The following is a 15861-nucleotide window of genomic DNA, read 5'->3' as shown; positions in this document are numbered from 1 at the left end:
CTGGTTGTGTTTTGTCAGTGCATGTGATCTTATTCATACCAGAATTGTTTTCTAGATGCAAGAGCAGGCTCCGAAGTAGCTCACCGAATGACTGACAGACATTTGGATTGTCACACCTTTCAAAATAGCTGCAAGCAGCAATTCATGCACAAAACAATTTCTACATTTAGGGCAATTTTGAAAAACAGTTCAGAGATTCGGTATGTTCCACTTTTGCCAATCCTTATACAACCAAATGATCTGCTGGTGCACCTCACAAAACTGCAAGAAAGTTAATCTAGTGTTTAACAGTAGCCCAAGGTTAAGAAGAACAAAGGCAAGCCTATTGTTTTGCACTATAACTTACAGTCAGTCAGGGAGTCTACTGTATCTAATTTGGAGTACTTTTGCTAACCTGTTTCTGCTAACATGCTTGGTAAAAAATAAAAAATAAAAAGATTGGGGAAGTAAAAGTATTTGCATGCATTTTGTTTGTCATAGAACTGTAGAGTGTAGTAACAAATTACTGGTAACACTTTACAAAAAAGTTAGTTAAGTTACCAGGGAACAAATGAGGAATGAATGAAGAACTGCCCGCTTGGGTGAACAATAGGTTAATAAGTAAATCCTAATCACATTTAATAGAGGGACTGGTGATTAGTAAATCCTAGTTACACATGTGGCGTAGCTAATGATTAGTTAAAATAAGTTAATTGCAAAATGAATCTGGAGCGACTTGATAATTGTTGAACCAATAATTATCAAGTCGCTCCAGATTTGTTAATGATATCTTACTTTCCCATAATTCCAAATGGTGGACTATACAGTAGATGATGATTTGTTACCAGAAAACAGGCTGAGAGATCGGCCTCTATATTAATAAATCATTAGATAATGGTAAGGCTCATGCATACCACTTTCTTCATGAGTTGTTATTAACTCTGACCAGCTGTGCGCAACACAAAACTAGAAACAACCCTTGTGCTTTTTAGTAGTAATTCATCATCTACACTCCTCTGTTAGGAGTTAGTAGGAAAGTCATTATTCACCAGTTATCATGTAACTGATGTTGTCAGTATTCCTGATTTGTTCCTCACCTGTTTCTCATTTAATTATGGCAGTGGATAAGTTACATGCCTTTGGTGTAGGAGATCTGGGTTGCTCCAGAGGCGTGCAACCTCTGACACATATAGCAAATGTAAGTCGCTTTTAATAAAAATGTCAGCTAAAATGACATGTGATGAAATTAATCATCAACTAATAATAAGCTACTCTATAAAATGGATTAGAAGTTACTAACTAATAGTTTCTCATGATTTTCCTATTTGTTCCCTGGTAACTAGCCTACTCAACATTTTGGGTTCCTTGTTGTAATTTGTTACCTAATTTGTAAAATGTGATTTCATTTCTGTAAGGATTGACCACGGTTTGAGAATAATCATTCTTGAACAGCTGAATATTGCAGAGACATTTGTGGAAAAGGAATAAGTTTTTGGGGAATGTAGTCTTAATTTAACCCTTGTATAGTCCTCATTTTCCCCCTTTTTTCCTGATGTGTTTCCCCCTTTTTTGTCGTTATTGTTATATTTTTTGTCCCACCACCTTTTTTCCGATGTTTTTCTAACTTTTTCCACGTTTTTTTCACCCTTTTTGTCACTGTTCCTCTGCACTTTTTAACGTTTTTTTCTTCCTAAGCGTTTTAAAAAAAAATATTTTTCTGTCCTTTTTGTCAATTTCTTTCAACGTTCTTTTATCAATTTATTTTTCAAATGCCATAAAAATTGAATAAAACACCCACAATTTAAAGTAAGTATTGAACTGATTTATTTCACTTGCAAGGATCGTCGTATGGAAACATCCACGTAATTACTTTGGACATTTTGGTTGATAGAAACATCAATTTCTGATATGGAAACTTTAAGAAAATGGACAACAGGAGGGTTAATTCACGTGTTGGCCGCTTGGGGGCAGCGCAGCCCGCCGGAAGCACAACGTTGGTCCCTCATATTTTGAAGTTGGCTTGTCGAAAACGTAATGGCAAACATTTTATTTGCACGTGAAGTAGAAAAAGAGCAACTTTGCATTGAGTTGGAGTCGTGTTTTAGCCCCCATGAGGAATGTAAGTCTAGTATTCACTCTACTTTCAGTTCTGTTTCAGTGCCCACCAACTTCAAAGGGAAATATCTGTCTCTTTAACTGCAAAATGGACCCACTGTTCACCTGCTATAGTTCCTGTCTGCTGTTTGGTGCCCCAGGTACAGTGGGTTTATCAGAGCGTTCCCACGGAAGCAGTAATGTTATGACTGATCCAAAATAATGTAATTTTGGGCCTAAAAACCCAAACGTAGAACTGAAAGATGCTAGAACACAGACATGCAACATTGGATGTTATTTGTCTGTGGGTTCATCTCTACAAGCAACACCTTTTATTTGTTTACCGATATATATATATATATATATATATATATATATATATATATATATATATATATATATATATATGCCAAATTAAAATGTTTCACTTTACATTCACATCACTTCCTTGATCCACTTATTTGTGCCATCCGTTTTGGTTGTGTGGTTAGAGGAGGCCTTTGGGTGTCAAAGCACATTCCTTTGCTTTTCAGTTGATTGATTATACATCAATAGAGTATGTTTAGGTTTCAATGACACCCCCTCTTAGCACTGCTGGAAATGCTGAAATGTGCATGCCCTTTAAATCTCCACATCCTTCACTGAGATGAAAGCTGTCTGATTTATTCTAATCAAAAGACTAAGGCTAGACCCCCTGAACCAACCTTCCTTCAATACACACACACACACACACACACTTCCTGGTTGACTCTCTCCAGACTGATCTTCCACTAGACCAAAGGGAGGCAAAGGTAGCTGTCACTTAGAGGGAGATGTGACATTGGCAGGCAAAGGTTTAAGCATGTGGCTTAATTGCAGCCAGCCTCTCCTGCGGAGCATAATTAGTGTTAGCTGGCATGTCACTTCCTGTGGAGTTTCATGTATTAGAGATGATGATTGGCTGAGAGATAAAATGCAGGGGCAACACACCCCTGCCTCCCCTCACAGCGGGGGGCGCAGCCAGGAGGGGATCTTACCTGCTGAAAGCTCCCCTGCCTTGTGCTATGACCTCATTAAGCCTGACTTGTTTTTCCTCTTGTAACGTTGATTACCACTCATTTCTTATCCCAATGAGACCCTCCTTTCTGCTCTGATTTTGGGTGATTATGGGTAAATTCAGACAGCCAGTGTGATAAATGTGTATGTTGTCCTGACCAAGATGTAACTAAACTAACAGGAGTGCAGTCTGGCAGTCAAGGTCCCATCAGACACAATAAGTGAGAACAGCTGGCATGGTGTACTATGGCTGTGTTGGGTCTTTGAAAATGTGTTGGTTAGATTTGGGTACGACTTGATCCCGACTTGCTCTGACGTCATGCACACGTGGGCAGCGATAACCTCACGATATCGGGGCGGCCACAGTTTTTAGAACCAGGTGGCGCAGTTGCTCTCCACCGACTGCAAGACCCAGGGCATGATGGGAAACACCTGGCTCTCAGCTGATCTAACAGCTGAGTGGTTCACTACAGACTCAACAAGATGACGTTTTTTTATGAACTTTCCATTGTTTTAGGATTGGAGAGATTTTGATAGATATTTGTCTGAATTGAAAGCTTATTTTCTTAACAGAATACAACACGTTGTGTGGCTGATGGTGACCTTTAGTAGTCAGAGACTAAATACGTTCAGATTACAGATCATCTCCTGTTTGTTGTATATGAACATCAGCAACAGATCGACCCTCTGGAGCATTTAAACAGGCAATTCTGTCATAATTAAAACAAGTGAAGACTGTGTACAAGCTGATATATGGGTTTGAAACCATTTTAATAAATAGGAATTGGACCTAACAGGATGTGAGTGTTTCTGGGACTTACTGTCAGACTTGATCTCAGATTTCTGTCACGGCCCACTGCTGCTGCTTCCTGCTCCCGTCCACTTTACAGGCGAGGCTCTGCTCATCTCAAACAAGCCTCTTTTGACTTGTGATTGTATAAAAAACAGGTGTTACTAAGAACACCAACGATGGCTATGTTCTTTTCGAGTGAGGTTGACAGGCTGATTCTCAGTTCCCTTGAGTGAGATATCCTCGCTCCTATGCTGAACCAGAAGTTGTTCTGGCCCTGGTTTGTGAAGGCCGTCTCAAAGCTCGTATTCCTTGCTGGGGGCGAGGAGCTATACTTGAGAGCAGCCTTGCCGGAAGCTGTGCAGGTAAAAGCTGTTCCTAACTCCGCCCATATAACCAAAAAATTATGTGACGCTTTTAGAGGAAAGGATGTCTCATCCCTCTATAAACACATTTTACTTTGCGTGTCACCCGTGTTTCCTCGGTGGGACGGATTAAGGCGCATGGAAGGGAAGCAAGTGGAGGAACCGGGGATGCAATTTAAGAACCTGGCATGCACCCACAGTGAGCCTGCACGCACAATGCCAGGACCCTGAAATCAAAGCAGCTTAATGGAATTCACCCATCTGTAGTTTATATTGTTTACACCTGTGCTTTTCCTACTGTGACATCTTAAAATGTCTTCTATGAAAAAAGGCCTATGCAAAGTGATGGTGCAAATTAAGCAAGAGAGAAGTAAATGAACCTGCCAACGTATTGGGACTTTAGCTTATTCACCATATCCCCCAGAGTTAGATAAGTTCATACATACCCTTCTCATCTCTGTGCTTGTTGTAATCTGATGCACCCACCGCTGTCCTAGCCTAGCCGGCTCCATCTAGCCTACAGCTCCCAATACCACTTATTTTTTTCCACAGTGTATTTTTAACATGAATTATAACCTTATGGCAAAAATGTCAATTTTTAATTGTGTTATAGTAGAGACTGATTGCATTCCCTAAACATATACTGTATGTTATCTCAATTGTTTGAAATTGAGATAGACAATATTTGTTAATAGATTATGATGTAAAATTTTATTTCAGAATTGGTTTTAAAACCCTACATAAGTCACTGGTCAATTTGACCCGAGGGATACGAGAGGGTCCCAAAAGTGAAGAGAAGTGTAAACTCTGAGCAGCTGTACCATAGGCATTGTTGGAGCCATTTAGTAGTTTTTCTTTTTGGTTTTGTTTATGTATCACGTTGGTAACATTTATGCATGTGCAGTTTGTGTTTGATCATTGGAAAGCACAGTGGTAAGCAGGGACAGGTACACAGGTGTGTGTGGAAAGCAAAAAGCTTTTCATCGTGTTAGTGCGCTTGTCATGATATTAGTGTTTATCAGAAAAGCAGAATGAAACATACCTGAAAAGAAATATTGAAATATACCTGTGCTGCGGTGAGCATGCATTGTCATGAAATAAATGGGTCATCGCACTGAAAGATTTTTAAAGGAATATGCCACTGTTTGTTGAAGCAGGGCTTAAAATGGTCTCCCTAGCTGTAGATAGATGGGCCAACGCAATTTTTTATCTTAGTTCATGCACTGTTTTAATCCGGTGCAACACCGGCAGCACCGCCGTGTTAGCTTTGTAAGACCTGAGGGTAGCTGTGATAAACATGCTGTGAGGAAATTCAAAGTGTAAATATACTATAATTATGCCAAAAGTGTAGCGGCGATCTTTGCCACAGGATTCAATAGGACACCTAGCCTAGCTAGCAGCTACGCCTAAAGAGACCCGGAGTCTGTGAAAGGGCGGGCTGGGCCCAACGAGCCGCCGCCGCTCCCCAGCCTGTGCTGCCTGTGTTGCTGCATCGCCGCCCGTCCTTTCATAGACCCCGGGTTCACTTTCGGATTAACTATAGTATATTTACAGTTTGAATTTTGTCACGGTATATCACAGCTACCCTAAGGTTTTACAAAGCTTACACTTTTGCCTATTTATTTAGTATAAGCCGTTCTTGTGAAATGGCGTGATTTTGTTAGGAGGAGGTATGGAGCGCCTTGGGCTGCCGCTGTATCGTCTGACTGTGTGGAGCTCCTGAAGTCCGACACCGTCTTACCAAATTTGCAATTAGCCATCAATTTTCGTAAAACATCACATATTTGACCTTTACATAGTTGATATCTCACATTATAAAAAGGACCAGAAGTAAATGTAGTAATGAAATAGCAGGCAAAAAATGTTAACATTGCAGTGTCTTGTCTCCACTGTGTGTGTATTTGCTTCGCTCAACCAATCAGAGCGCAGCTCATCTAATTAGTCATGAGCAGACCATATAAGACAGAAAACCTCTTGTTTCAATCCAGACCCATTACCAGGGGAGCAACAGGACCCATAAAAAAGCATTTGGGCAATTGTAAGCCCAAACAATGTTACATTCCCTATTAGGAGACCTTAAGGAACAGCGTGAAATTCTCTATATAACCATTCCCTTACCCCTTTAAAGTATGGATTGGACATTTACATATTGGAAGCCCAAACCTTGCATCAAAGCAGTTCTCCCTTTGTCCCATCACATTGGCCTAATGTAGGTCTGATTTAAAAAAACAAAAAAAACAAAAACAAAAACTCTACAGGCATGTAGGAGCTTTAAAGGCATTTCATATATCTTAGATATGGATTGGCCTGGATTGCACCAGTTGTTTACCAGTAATTAGGAGCTTCAGGCCTTTTACTAAAATGTGATAAAACTACAACTGCAGATTCACTGGTTCATTTAAATGCTAGAGGTGTCAAACGGTACCAGCTGGAAACATTTGTCACATAGTGTATTTGAAGATAGCATCATCAATGTTCAAAGTTACTACTCTTGTGTTATTAATGGACAATAACCTTTTAATCGTTTCTCTATTTATACAGTGAAGGTTAAAATTGCATTCCAACAATGAGTTCATAGCTTATTGCCTTCAGTGTTAATGGCTGAGTCACCACCCCCAGGGACTCATGGGGTGGGTTATAAAGTTAAGTGTTGCTCTGATTGAGATGCTCGCCTCTGGCAATAAAAGGTCAACATAAATGATTAATGAGAGGAAAATGTCATAAGGGAGGGTAGGCAGCAAAAAGAGCTGCAAGGTTTCTTGGTAATAACTCTTACATCTTAAATTTTCTTCTTCTCTCTTTTTTTTTTTTTACTTTTACGTCTTATTATTCAAACCTTATATATTTGACCCCATGTACAATTTGGACTGTAGCTTTTTGATTAAAGTTAAAAGAAGCATCATTTACATGTGGCTGCATGTTCAGCACAGCTGGGTTGCTGATACATCAGACAAAATGATCATATTAACACATCTATTGATACATCAATTGGGGCACAGTTTCCTTGTATGTGGATTATGAGCCTTTTAATTGTGAGGTTTTGACGTGTCATGTGTATTCATGTCAATGAATAGAGGATTTCTTTTGAGACTCCCACAGAGTCCACGCTGACACGTTCAGAGTTCAGACGAAAGCTCTTTACCTCTAATTAGAACCCTTGGCAACTCTAATGGATGCCCTTATGAAAATATGCTTAATGACCTGATGTCAGCAGGAATCTATCCTCTGATGTCTGATCCATCTCAATTAAGGTGTGTGTGTGTGTGTGTGTGTGTGTGTGTGTGTGTGTGTGGTGTGTGTGTGTGTGTGTGTGTGTGTGTGTGTGTGTGTGTGTTAATCTTTGACACCACAAGACAATTTTATCACACGCTGGCAACATTGCCTTTATTGGAAACACTGGTCAATCGGATACACAATATTCTTTCACAAAAAGTTGAAAGGAAATAAACTTTCATTGTTACATACTGTAAGTAACTGCCTACATCAAGATCAATAATATCCAAAGGGTATACATAAACAATGACTGCACATAAGTGCGTTCTTAACATTTACCTCCCAATTAAGATGCCAAATTAAGATTTTTCCCAGAAGACGTCTTGCAGCTCACCAGTAATTAAAAACTTTAATCAAAGGGCAGTATTGTGTAATACTTACGACAACTTACAATGTACGTTCGCCACACGCTGAAAATATATATACATACACTGTGTACTATTGAATTGAACATTGCCAAAAGCTTTTATTTATAGCCATCAAAAGTAATTTATTTAATGTGTTCTTCCTCATTAAATAACAAAAACACAACAAGTTGACAATAGTATGTAATATTTATCATATTTACAGATGATGCTGCTCTATTTATAGTTCAGTCTTGTACTGCACACTGATTGCATGTCTTACCTTTGAATAATATCCTAACCACAGTTGACACAACACAAATGCTTAACGGCGGAGCTCTCTGCAGTCCTTGAACTGAGTTGTGTTGATGAAGCTGCTGCTGTCTGAGGACTTTATTGAAGAACAGCTGGAAGGTGGTTGTTATTTTTCTCCCTCTTTGCTCTGGTGTTCCCACGGCACTGGATCGTTTTCGTCTGCGTTGGATCCATTCTCCCTCCCGTGCCAGAACTGCTCCACATCAAGCAAGACAATCCCATCTTTGAGGCTCAGCCTGTCTTCTTCTTTCTTCCCTTCTTGCTCAGGCTGGGGCTGAGCCTCACTGCTGGGACCCTGGTTGAAGCTTGGTCGGAGGCTCCTCCCTCCCCCCAGCTGGCCCGAAGTCTCTGGTCTGGGGCAAGGCGACTGGAGAGGTGTAGGGTTGTGAGGTCCGGGCTTTGGCTTTGGAGGAGGTTGCTTGCGCAGGGTGAGGCGCCTCCACAGCCCCCTGTAGCCCTCTCTGAACTCCTCGGAGAGGAAGAGGACGATGAGAGGGTTCACGAGGGACAGAGAGAAGGTGAGCAGCTGGGCAGAGAGGGTTAGAAGAGGGGGAAGAGAGGACATGAGGGGCTTAGCTCCTTCGATTTCCTTCTCCGCTACGTGACGCTCCCAAACCCACACCACCCACTGTGGAAGCCAGAGAATAGCCATGGCCACAGTCAGGCTAAACAGCATCAAGGTGAGCTTCTTGGATCTGATCTGGGTGCGCAGGTTCTGAGTTTTACTGGAGCGGCGCTGGCATTGGCTATAAGCCCTAAAGAAATACATCAGTGCGAAGCAGAGAGGTGCACAGTAGACCCCTAAGGGGTATGCTTTGACGTACACAGCCATGAAGTCCCGGGCTTCAGGAGGAACAGTCAGCACACACACCAGCCCGCGGATTTCCCTCTGCAGTGTGGCAAACAGCCAGTGAGGGATGCTGACAGAGCAGGCGGAAAACCAGATGAAGAGGAACACCACCAGCATGGAACCCAGGTGGATGCTCACCTGCTTGGTGGGGTTTGACACGTAGCGGTAGCACGCTTTGGCCATGACAGCTACTGTGAAGCTCTTCGCTGCCATGCAGGACTGGAGGAACCAGTCGGCCGTCTTGCAGACCACCCAGCCCAGATTCCAGCTAGCTTTGGAGTAGGACGCAGCCCTGAAGGGCACCGTGAACAACAGCACTAGCACGTCAGCAAACATCAGGTTGAAGACGAGGGAGTTGATGAGGGAGAGTTTGCCCCTGTGAGCGTTGGAGAACAAGATAACCATCGCAGTGAGATTACAAGCCACACCCAAGACACAGATGACTCCCAGAATAGCTGGCACCAGGACCCTCAGCTCCCCGGGGTCCAGATGTTGGTACGAGCCGCGTTCATTGAATGACCACTTGTCTATGGAGCTGTTCACCACAGTCTCATTGTTCCCACTCAATTTATCCATTTTTTTTTCTGAAAATGAGCCGATATGAGAAGAAAGGATTAAAAAAATTAAAAACTTAAAAGCAGCCAGGAGAAGAAGAAAAATGTGTCTGGGTAGACGATTATCAAGAATTGAAGAGCTTATCGGAGTTTTTAATATATCAATATTACCACTCAGTAGCAATACTACCACTCTCTATCAAAACCGGTTAGAATAATCCCATCAGAGACGGTATCGGTGGACGATCAATAATCACAGTGGAGCTCGTGTCTGTCCCCGGGTTTAACGTGAGACATGGTGATGTTGCTTCTGCCACTGGTTATAAAGATGCAGTTTGATTGACAGCTGCTGTCCCCAGCTGACAAAATGCGCGTCAACTTCAACCTCATAGGGTCAATTAGAAAAACTCTGCATAATGTGCACAGTGAAACACATGAATGTATGGGTTTCTAGTTTGTGTTTGTGAATAAGTAATAATTACAGTGTGGATTTTTTTTAGCTTGAGTTAGAAGATACTAATGCCTAACTGTGGAATGTTTTGTTATTTCTTTTTTTCTTTTTTTTATTATTTTCTTGTTATATAGCAATGTCGTTTTGGAATTTGTTACCAACAGTATATAAAATATATCCTCTGAAGCATCCGGCAGCAATCCAGATGGATTCTGTCATTTTTGTTTGTTGTGTGTGAGCCGCATAGATCAGAAATCTTTATTTGGAAGCTGGATTTTTGCTCGCACAATGGTAAATTAGTATAATTTGAATTACTAATCAAAAGAATTTAAGAAAATTGCAACAGTGGCTAGTGATTTGAAATAAACCACTAGCTTTGTCCAATGGATGAAAAGCATGTTTTCTCCCTTTTTTGCAACAAACAAACAAGCCAGACTGTCATGTCTGACATATCCTGCGCTTTATCCACAAGAGGGCGGCCTTGCACCACAAGCATCAATGAGTCATTTGGTTTACATTCATTTAAAGTCAGCAGCATTGTAAGGAGGTCAACAACAGGCTTTCAACTTGCACATCTTTATTCTTTTTTTATTCAAAGAAAATCCAGTAAGCATAAAGACTGCATGGTAATTAATTGCATTTCAATACATTCTGAGCTATAAAAGTTTTTTTATGTTTTTTTTTAGTTTCAATTAGAAGTGTCACAAAGGAGGTTGTTTAGAAGACATTACTGTTTAAAGGAATCACACATAATAATTCCCTGATGTCACAGAGTTCATGTAGACCTTTGAATGATTTTCTCAATGGTAGTCGGCTCTTAAAAACAAATGAGGATTTCTGAACTGATCAGAGCCGAGTGCTGAATACCATTACCTGCTACTGTTCCACCTTACCCATCTTTAACAAGAGGAGGAACGTGGACAGACCCTGCAGCAACCTTAAATCAAACTTGCAAAAATAGTTCACTTGCATAGTGTCTCAAATGATCTGTAGATGTTCAAATATCTATAATGCAGGCTGTCAGGTTCATCAGATTCAGATCCAATGCATGCAAAAAAAGAGCTACGCTAGCATTATGTTACGCCAAGAAATCTCAAGTTCAATAGTTCAACATGAAAAGTTCACGGTTCTACCATCTACAGATCATTTTTGGTACAATCCAAACAAGGTAAACGTGGTGGAGTTTTTCTTCCAACCGGTAATTTAGCAAAAAAAAAAAAAAATGAATGTGGCTTTGTCGTGTCTCTTGCAAACTGATGACATCAGACTGACTGCAATATGATAAATGCAACAATTACTTTGTACATACCACAGCGTCCTGCCCTAAACTCACAAGCATGTAGCCGGTGCTGTAATGTAATTATGATGATGTCGCTTCAAGCACTTTTTTCCTCTTGAGCGGCTCAGTGGTGCTATTTTTGTTTTTCTTTTTAGAGAAAGAGAAACATTCCTAAGTTAACATTTCATTGAAACATTCACACTCCTGCCTTTGTACTCAGTCCCCACCCCCTCCCCCCACCCACCGTCACTACATCAAACCCCCACATACCAAAAGAAGGCACCACAGCTTCTAAACAGACTCATTGACCGAGCAAAAGACTCAATAAAACAACAGCATTAAATAAAATCGTTGACATAGCCCGGTTGGGCTTCATTCACATTACAGACTACAGTAGTCTCATCAGGGAGACACAGAATTGGTACAAGAAAGACTGACCATATTGAGACACAGGCAGAGAAAACTCTCACTTCCTGGGGTCAGACATTAACAGTCTCTTCCTCTTTTGTAGGAATACTGCAGCTGGTTGCACTGTCTGATACGGTGCCTCAGTTCCAGGCTGCAGGGTCGATCACATGCTCTGTAGCATGAGCAGATTGAAAGAGAGGGGGCACTGTTGCTACATGACTGAGCCACCATCATGTAAGCGAGGTTTCTGTCTGTGTGCTCTATTTTATGTTCACATCCAACCCCTTTCTCCAGGGTCCAGAGGGCTGCTACATCGTAGTATTCATGCAGCAATCCTCTTGTTAGTTGCACAGGATTCAACTTCTCCAGGTGTCCGCATGGCTAAATAAATTAAATTAGAAGTCAAATTGAAGAATGAAAGTCCATTCTTGATTTCGAGGAGCCTTTTTTCCCCTCATGCTGTATCCAGGTTGAATCAATTTCCCGCTTCCCAAAATTCCTACTGTCCACTATTCACTCACTGGATACTCATCTCTGTGCTTCCTCAGCAGAGCGGCAACATTCAAGACCAGCAGCAACAAGGGAGAGGAGGAGAAGAATGGGGATAAGGGATAATCTCTCTCTTTCTCCAACCCCAAGCTCTCCCTGCAGCCCCCTCACATGTTGGGGGGGGGGGGGGGGGTCAGGGGGTCTGCAGCTTTAGTTGACTTTGTCTTGGAAGATGTAGAGGTTGTTGGTGGCCGCTACAGCGATGATGTTCTCATGCGGGTGCCACGTAGTGTGTAGGATCTTCTTGCTGAAGTCAAGGCTGTCAACACTGATCTCATCCTTACGTCGCTTCCCACCTACACACACCTGGAGGACAGTAGGGATAAGAAGGCGTTTAGATATGAGTGTGCACATTTTTTAAAAGCACAAATAAACACATTTCAGTGATGTTACAGGAGTATTCATTTATTTTGGGGCACTAGAACAAGCTGTGAAACACAACAATATCACCTCATGTAGTAGATGGAGACAAATATGTTGCAAACAGCCTATTCATACTCATTCAGGAAACACAGAGCAATATTAGCATTAATTTGGAGTCGTGTTACTGGCCACCAGACAATTAAGTTTGATATCCACTCTTCTTTGAACTCTTATTTTTATCTATATCCCCTGAGGGAAATATTTGTCTTTCTTAGCTGCTAAATGCTCCTTTGTGTTCACAAGCTAGTTGCCAAGTTGCTAATGCAGGTGTATTTTGATATGCAATTTCTGGATAATATAATTATATGCTAGCTTATCTATGAAGATTCCCAGTCATCAGGATATCTATAAAATAACAAATGTGAAGTCAAGTTAAGGCTCTGGAAACATAACCCAATTCCAGCTGCCTTAAAGGAGAATTGTAGCTGTGTTAGAAATTTGGAGTGCTGTCAGTAGAGAGAAATTGGTGCCGCCTACACCGTGTTATCCTCCTGCTAGAGTTTGCACCCAACAGGCTTAAACAGGGCATGTTTTAAATGTGTTTATAGCCTCTAAACATGGCCAGTGATTCCTTCCAAGTAAACACAGTGAATCTGACTGCTGTAGATGTGAAAGAAATGCATGAAAGTTGTGCAGGAACTAAACAGCTGAATTAGCACAACTTTTACTCATTTCTTTCACATCTACGGCAGTCAGATTCACTGTTTACTGGGAAGGAATCACTGCAAATGGGTAGGCACTTGTAATGACATTTTGAACATGTTAAGAGGCTAAAAAGATGTTTAAAACTTGTCCTGTTTAAGCCTGTTGAGTGCTAACTCTAGCAGGCGGTTAACACGGTGTAGGCAGCACCAATTGTTTTCATTTTTCCTCTACTGACAGCACTCCACATTTATAAACAACAGAGATACGTGTTGATATCGACCGGAATTCTCCTTTACAGATAGAACTTCCAGATATCAGGTGTCCTGTATTGATGTACCTTCCGAGGCTTAAGAATGGCTCTGGGTTTGCTGTTCTCCCTGGACGCCTCCAGTGTGACGTCACGTTTAGTGTTCCGGTCGAACATTCGGAAAAAGTTGTTGTAGGAGCCGGTCATTATTACGCTGAGGAGGAGCAGAGGACAGAAGAGGGTTATTGAGATGTATGGATGGATGGATGGATGGATGGATGGATGGATAAGAAATCAATCTTACCTGTCTGATCCATTCCAGACACACTCAAACTTGTCAAAGATGCAGTCATTCTCATACAGAGAGCAAAGTTTGCCACGTAAATAGTCATGAACCTGAAAAACAAATGACCAAAAACATGAATATCTGAAGTAGTTGGTGGTTTATGATCACACTTTTCCAGCATCTAAAGTCCGTCACACTGCCTATCAGTGAACAACTTTAAGATGCACTGCCATATGCTCTAGTTTCAATAATCCCTCCAGACCTGGTGAACCGCTAAGATGCGATGTAGCAGGTGGAGGCAGAGCTGGAATTGGACAGAGAATCCCTTGAGCCCAGCTGATAGCCTTATCAATCATGAAACTGCCCTAAGATGGCTTCCCCTGATCAGACAGTGTGGATCTGACCCCGGTGACCACACAGTGGGAGGTTTTGCCCTTCAGGTTGCTTTAGCACCGCCACTATCTGTCTTTTTACGGACAGTCTGCTCAATAAGCTCCCCAGGGGTGAGTGTAGTGAAAGGACACAGTTACAGATTGGCAGGGCGACAGTGAAACAGGATTATGTTGAGTGATTAGTCTGAAATCAATAAGTTTTGATTTGATTTTGGCTTGACCGTTATTTAGGGATTCCTTTGAAGCCTTCAAACTGTCCAACAGGCACATAAAAGCAAGATTAAAGCTTACCTGGTATGTCTCTAGTGGTTTGTTCTCCATTTGAAGGTCCCACACCTTGACAGTGAGGTAGTCCCGTGTCATCAGGTAGCGCCCGTTGTGGCTGAACTTCACGTCAGAGATGGATGAGATGATTTCAGAGAAAAAGGAGCGAGTGGAGGGATCCTCTGGCTCCTCAAAGTCTACCAGAGCAAAAAACAAAAAGCAGTTATCTTCTGACAGAGAAAACACATTTAACACCGTAGGAGGTTGCTGCTTATAAGACCGGTTTTTTTAATTTTATTTTTTTTATAAAAAAGTCTTTTAATCATTCGCAGCGAGAGGATAAACAGCAGATTTTGTTTGGGTGGAGGGGCCGTCATTAGCAAACAATAACAGCCACAACAATGCCTGGATGCAGGGATTGCTTCAGCAGCAGCTGCATCTCTTCACGGTCTTATTTCTCTGTGTGTTTAGGGAGAGTCGTGGGTCAGCATGCTGGGTAAATATTGGTTATGATTCATATTGATTCTGGCAGCTGCTGATCTGTGTGCAGGCCAGCACACTGGGGATAAGAGCCAGGCATACCATCGTTAGCTGTCAAGTTATCTTTCCTCCTCCTCTTTTCCTCCCCTCTCTCTTCTCCATCGCTCCAAAAATACCCCCACCATTCCCCCCTCCCCTCCTCCTCATCTGAGGCCTGGAGAATAGCTCTGTGATGTGTCAATGGGGAGTCTAACGAGGGATGCGGTGTGAGATATGAAAAAATGGGGGGATGAAGAAGGGATAAGAAAAACAAATCAATGTCAAAGTGCTGGGCCCATTTGGGCTCTACTGGATTTGTGTGTGTGTGTGTGTGTGTGTGTGTGTGTGTGTGTGTGTGTGTGTGTGTGTGTGTGTGTGTGTGTGTGTGTGTGTGTGTGTGTGTGTGTGTGTGTGTCAGCGAATTAGTGTTTGTGTATAAGTGGGTGTGTGCAATATGTGCATGTATATATGCATGTGTGTGTGTCCCTGCCCTCCCTCCCGCTCCACTCCAGAGGTGTATAATAGGGTCCCTGGGGAGTTGGCATGGGGGCTGTTTGGTCCCTCTCTGTCCTGGGGCTTTGGCAATCCTCCCCTATCCCTCCATCCCTCCATCCCTCCATCCTCAATCTAACACTGGCTGATACCAGCAGTCTCAGATTTACAAGTATAGGAAGGGATATGGTATGATTGTTTGCTTTTTCATGTAGAAGGTTCAGAAAGAGTGTGTGTGTGTGTGTCTGTGTGTCTGTGTGTGTGTGGTGTGTGTGTGTGTGTGTAGGATCTGTGTGTGTATGCGTGG

General features: G+C 42.0%; 2 protein-coding genes across 4 annotated transcripts in view; both read right to left on the bottom strand.

Annotated features, from left to right (window-relative positions):
• Window positions 1-7620: 7620 nt before the first annotated feature.
• gpr151 (G protein-coupled receptor 151) lies at window positions 7621-9946 on the bottom strand. Its single transcript, XM_032527741.1, has one exon. The coding sequence runs from the start codon at window positions 9619-9621 to the stop codon at window positions 8302-8304; it is 1320 nt and encodes a 439-aa protein (XP_032383632.1). The 5' UTR covers window positions 9622-9946; the 3' UTR covers window positions 7621-8301.
• A 664-nt stretch (window positions 9947-10610) lies between these two features.
• The window catches only part of LOC116696638 (serine/threonine-protein phosphatase 2A 55 kDa regulatory subunit B beta isoform), a 47688-nt gene continuing 42437 nt past the window's right edge, over window positions 10611-15861 (bottom strand). For all 3 annotated transcript variants that reach the window (XM_032527738.1, XM_032527739.1, XM_032527740.1), the window contains exons 7-10: window positions 14571-14740; window positions 13906-13997; window positions 13692-13815; window positions 10611-12592 (exon numbers count right to left, since the gene is read on the bottom strand). In XM_032527738.1, coding sequence (XP_032383629.1) covers window positions 12437-12592; window positions 13692-13815; window positions 13906-13997; window positions 14571-14740 — 542 coding nt within the window. In that variant the 3' untranslated portion in view covers window positions 10611-12436. The remainder of the gene's footprint in view (window positions 12593-13691; window positions 13816-13905; window positions 13998-14570; window positions 14741-15861) is intronic.

Source organism: Etheostoma spectabile, chromosome 10 (genome assembly GCF_008692095.1).
Source record: "Etheostoma spectabile isolate EspeVRDwgs_2016 chromosome 10, UIUC_Espe_1.0, whole genome shotgun sequence".
Classification (NCBI taxonomy): Eukaryota; Metazoa; Chordata; class Actinopteri; order Perciformes; family Percidae; genus Etheostoma; species Etheostoma spectabile.
The sequence above is the reverse complement of the archived record's forward strand: the minus strand, read 5'-3'. Positions and strand labels throughout refer to the sequence as shown.

Bases quoted from the DNA above. Each gene is read 5' to 3' on its own strand.
- gpr151 (XM_032527741.1), bottom strand. From the start codon at position 9,621: ATGGATAAATTGAGTGGGAACAATGAGACTGTGGTGAACAGCTCCATA.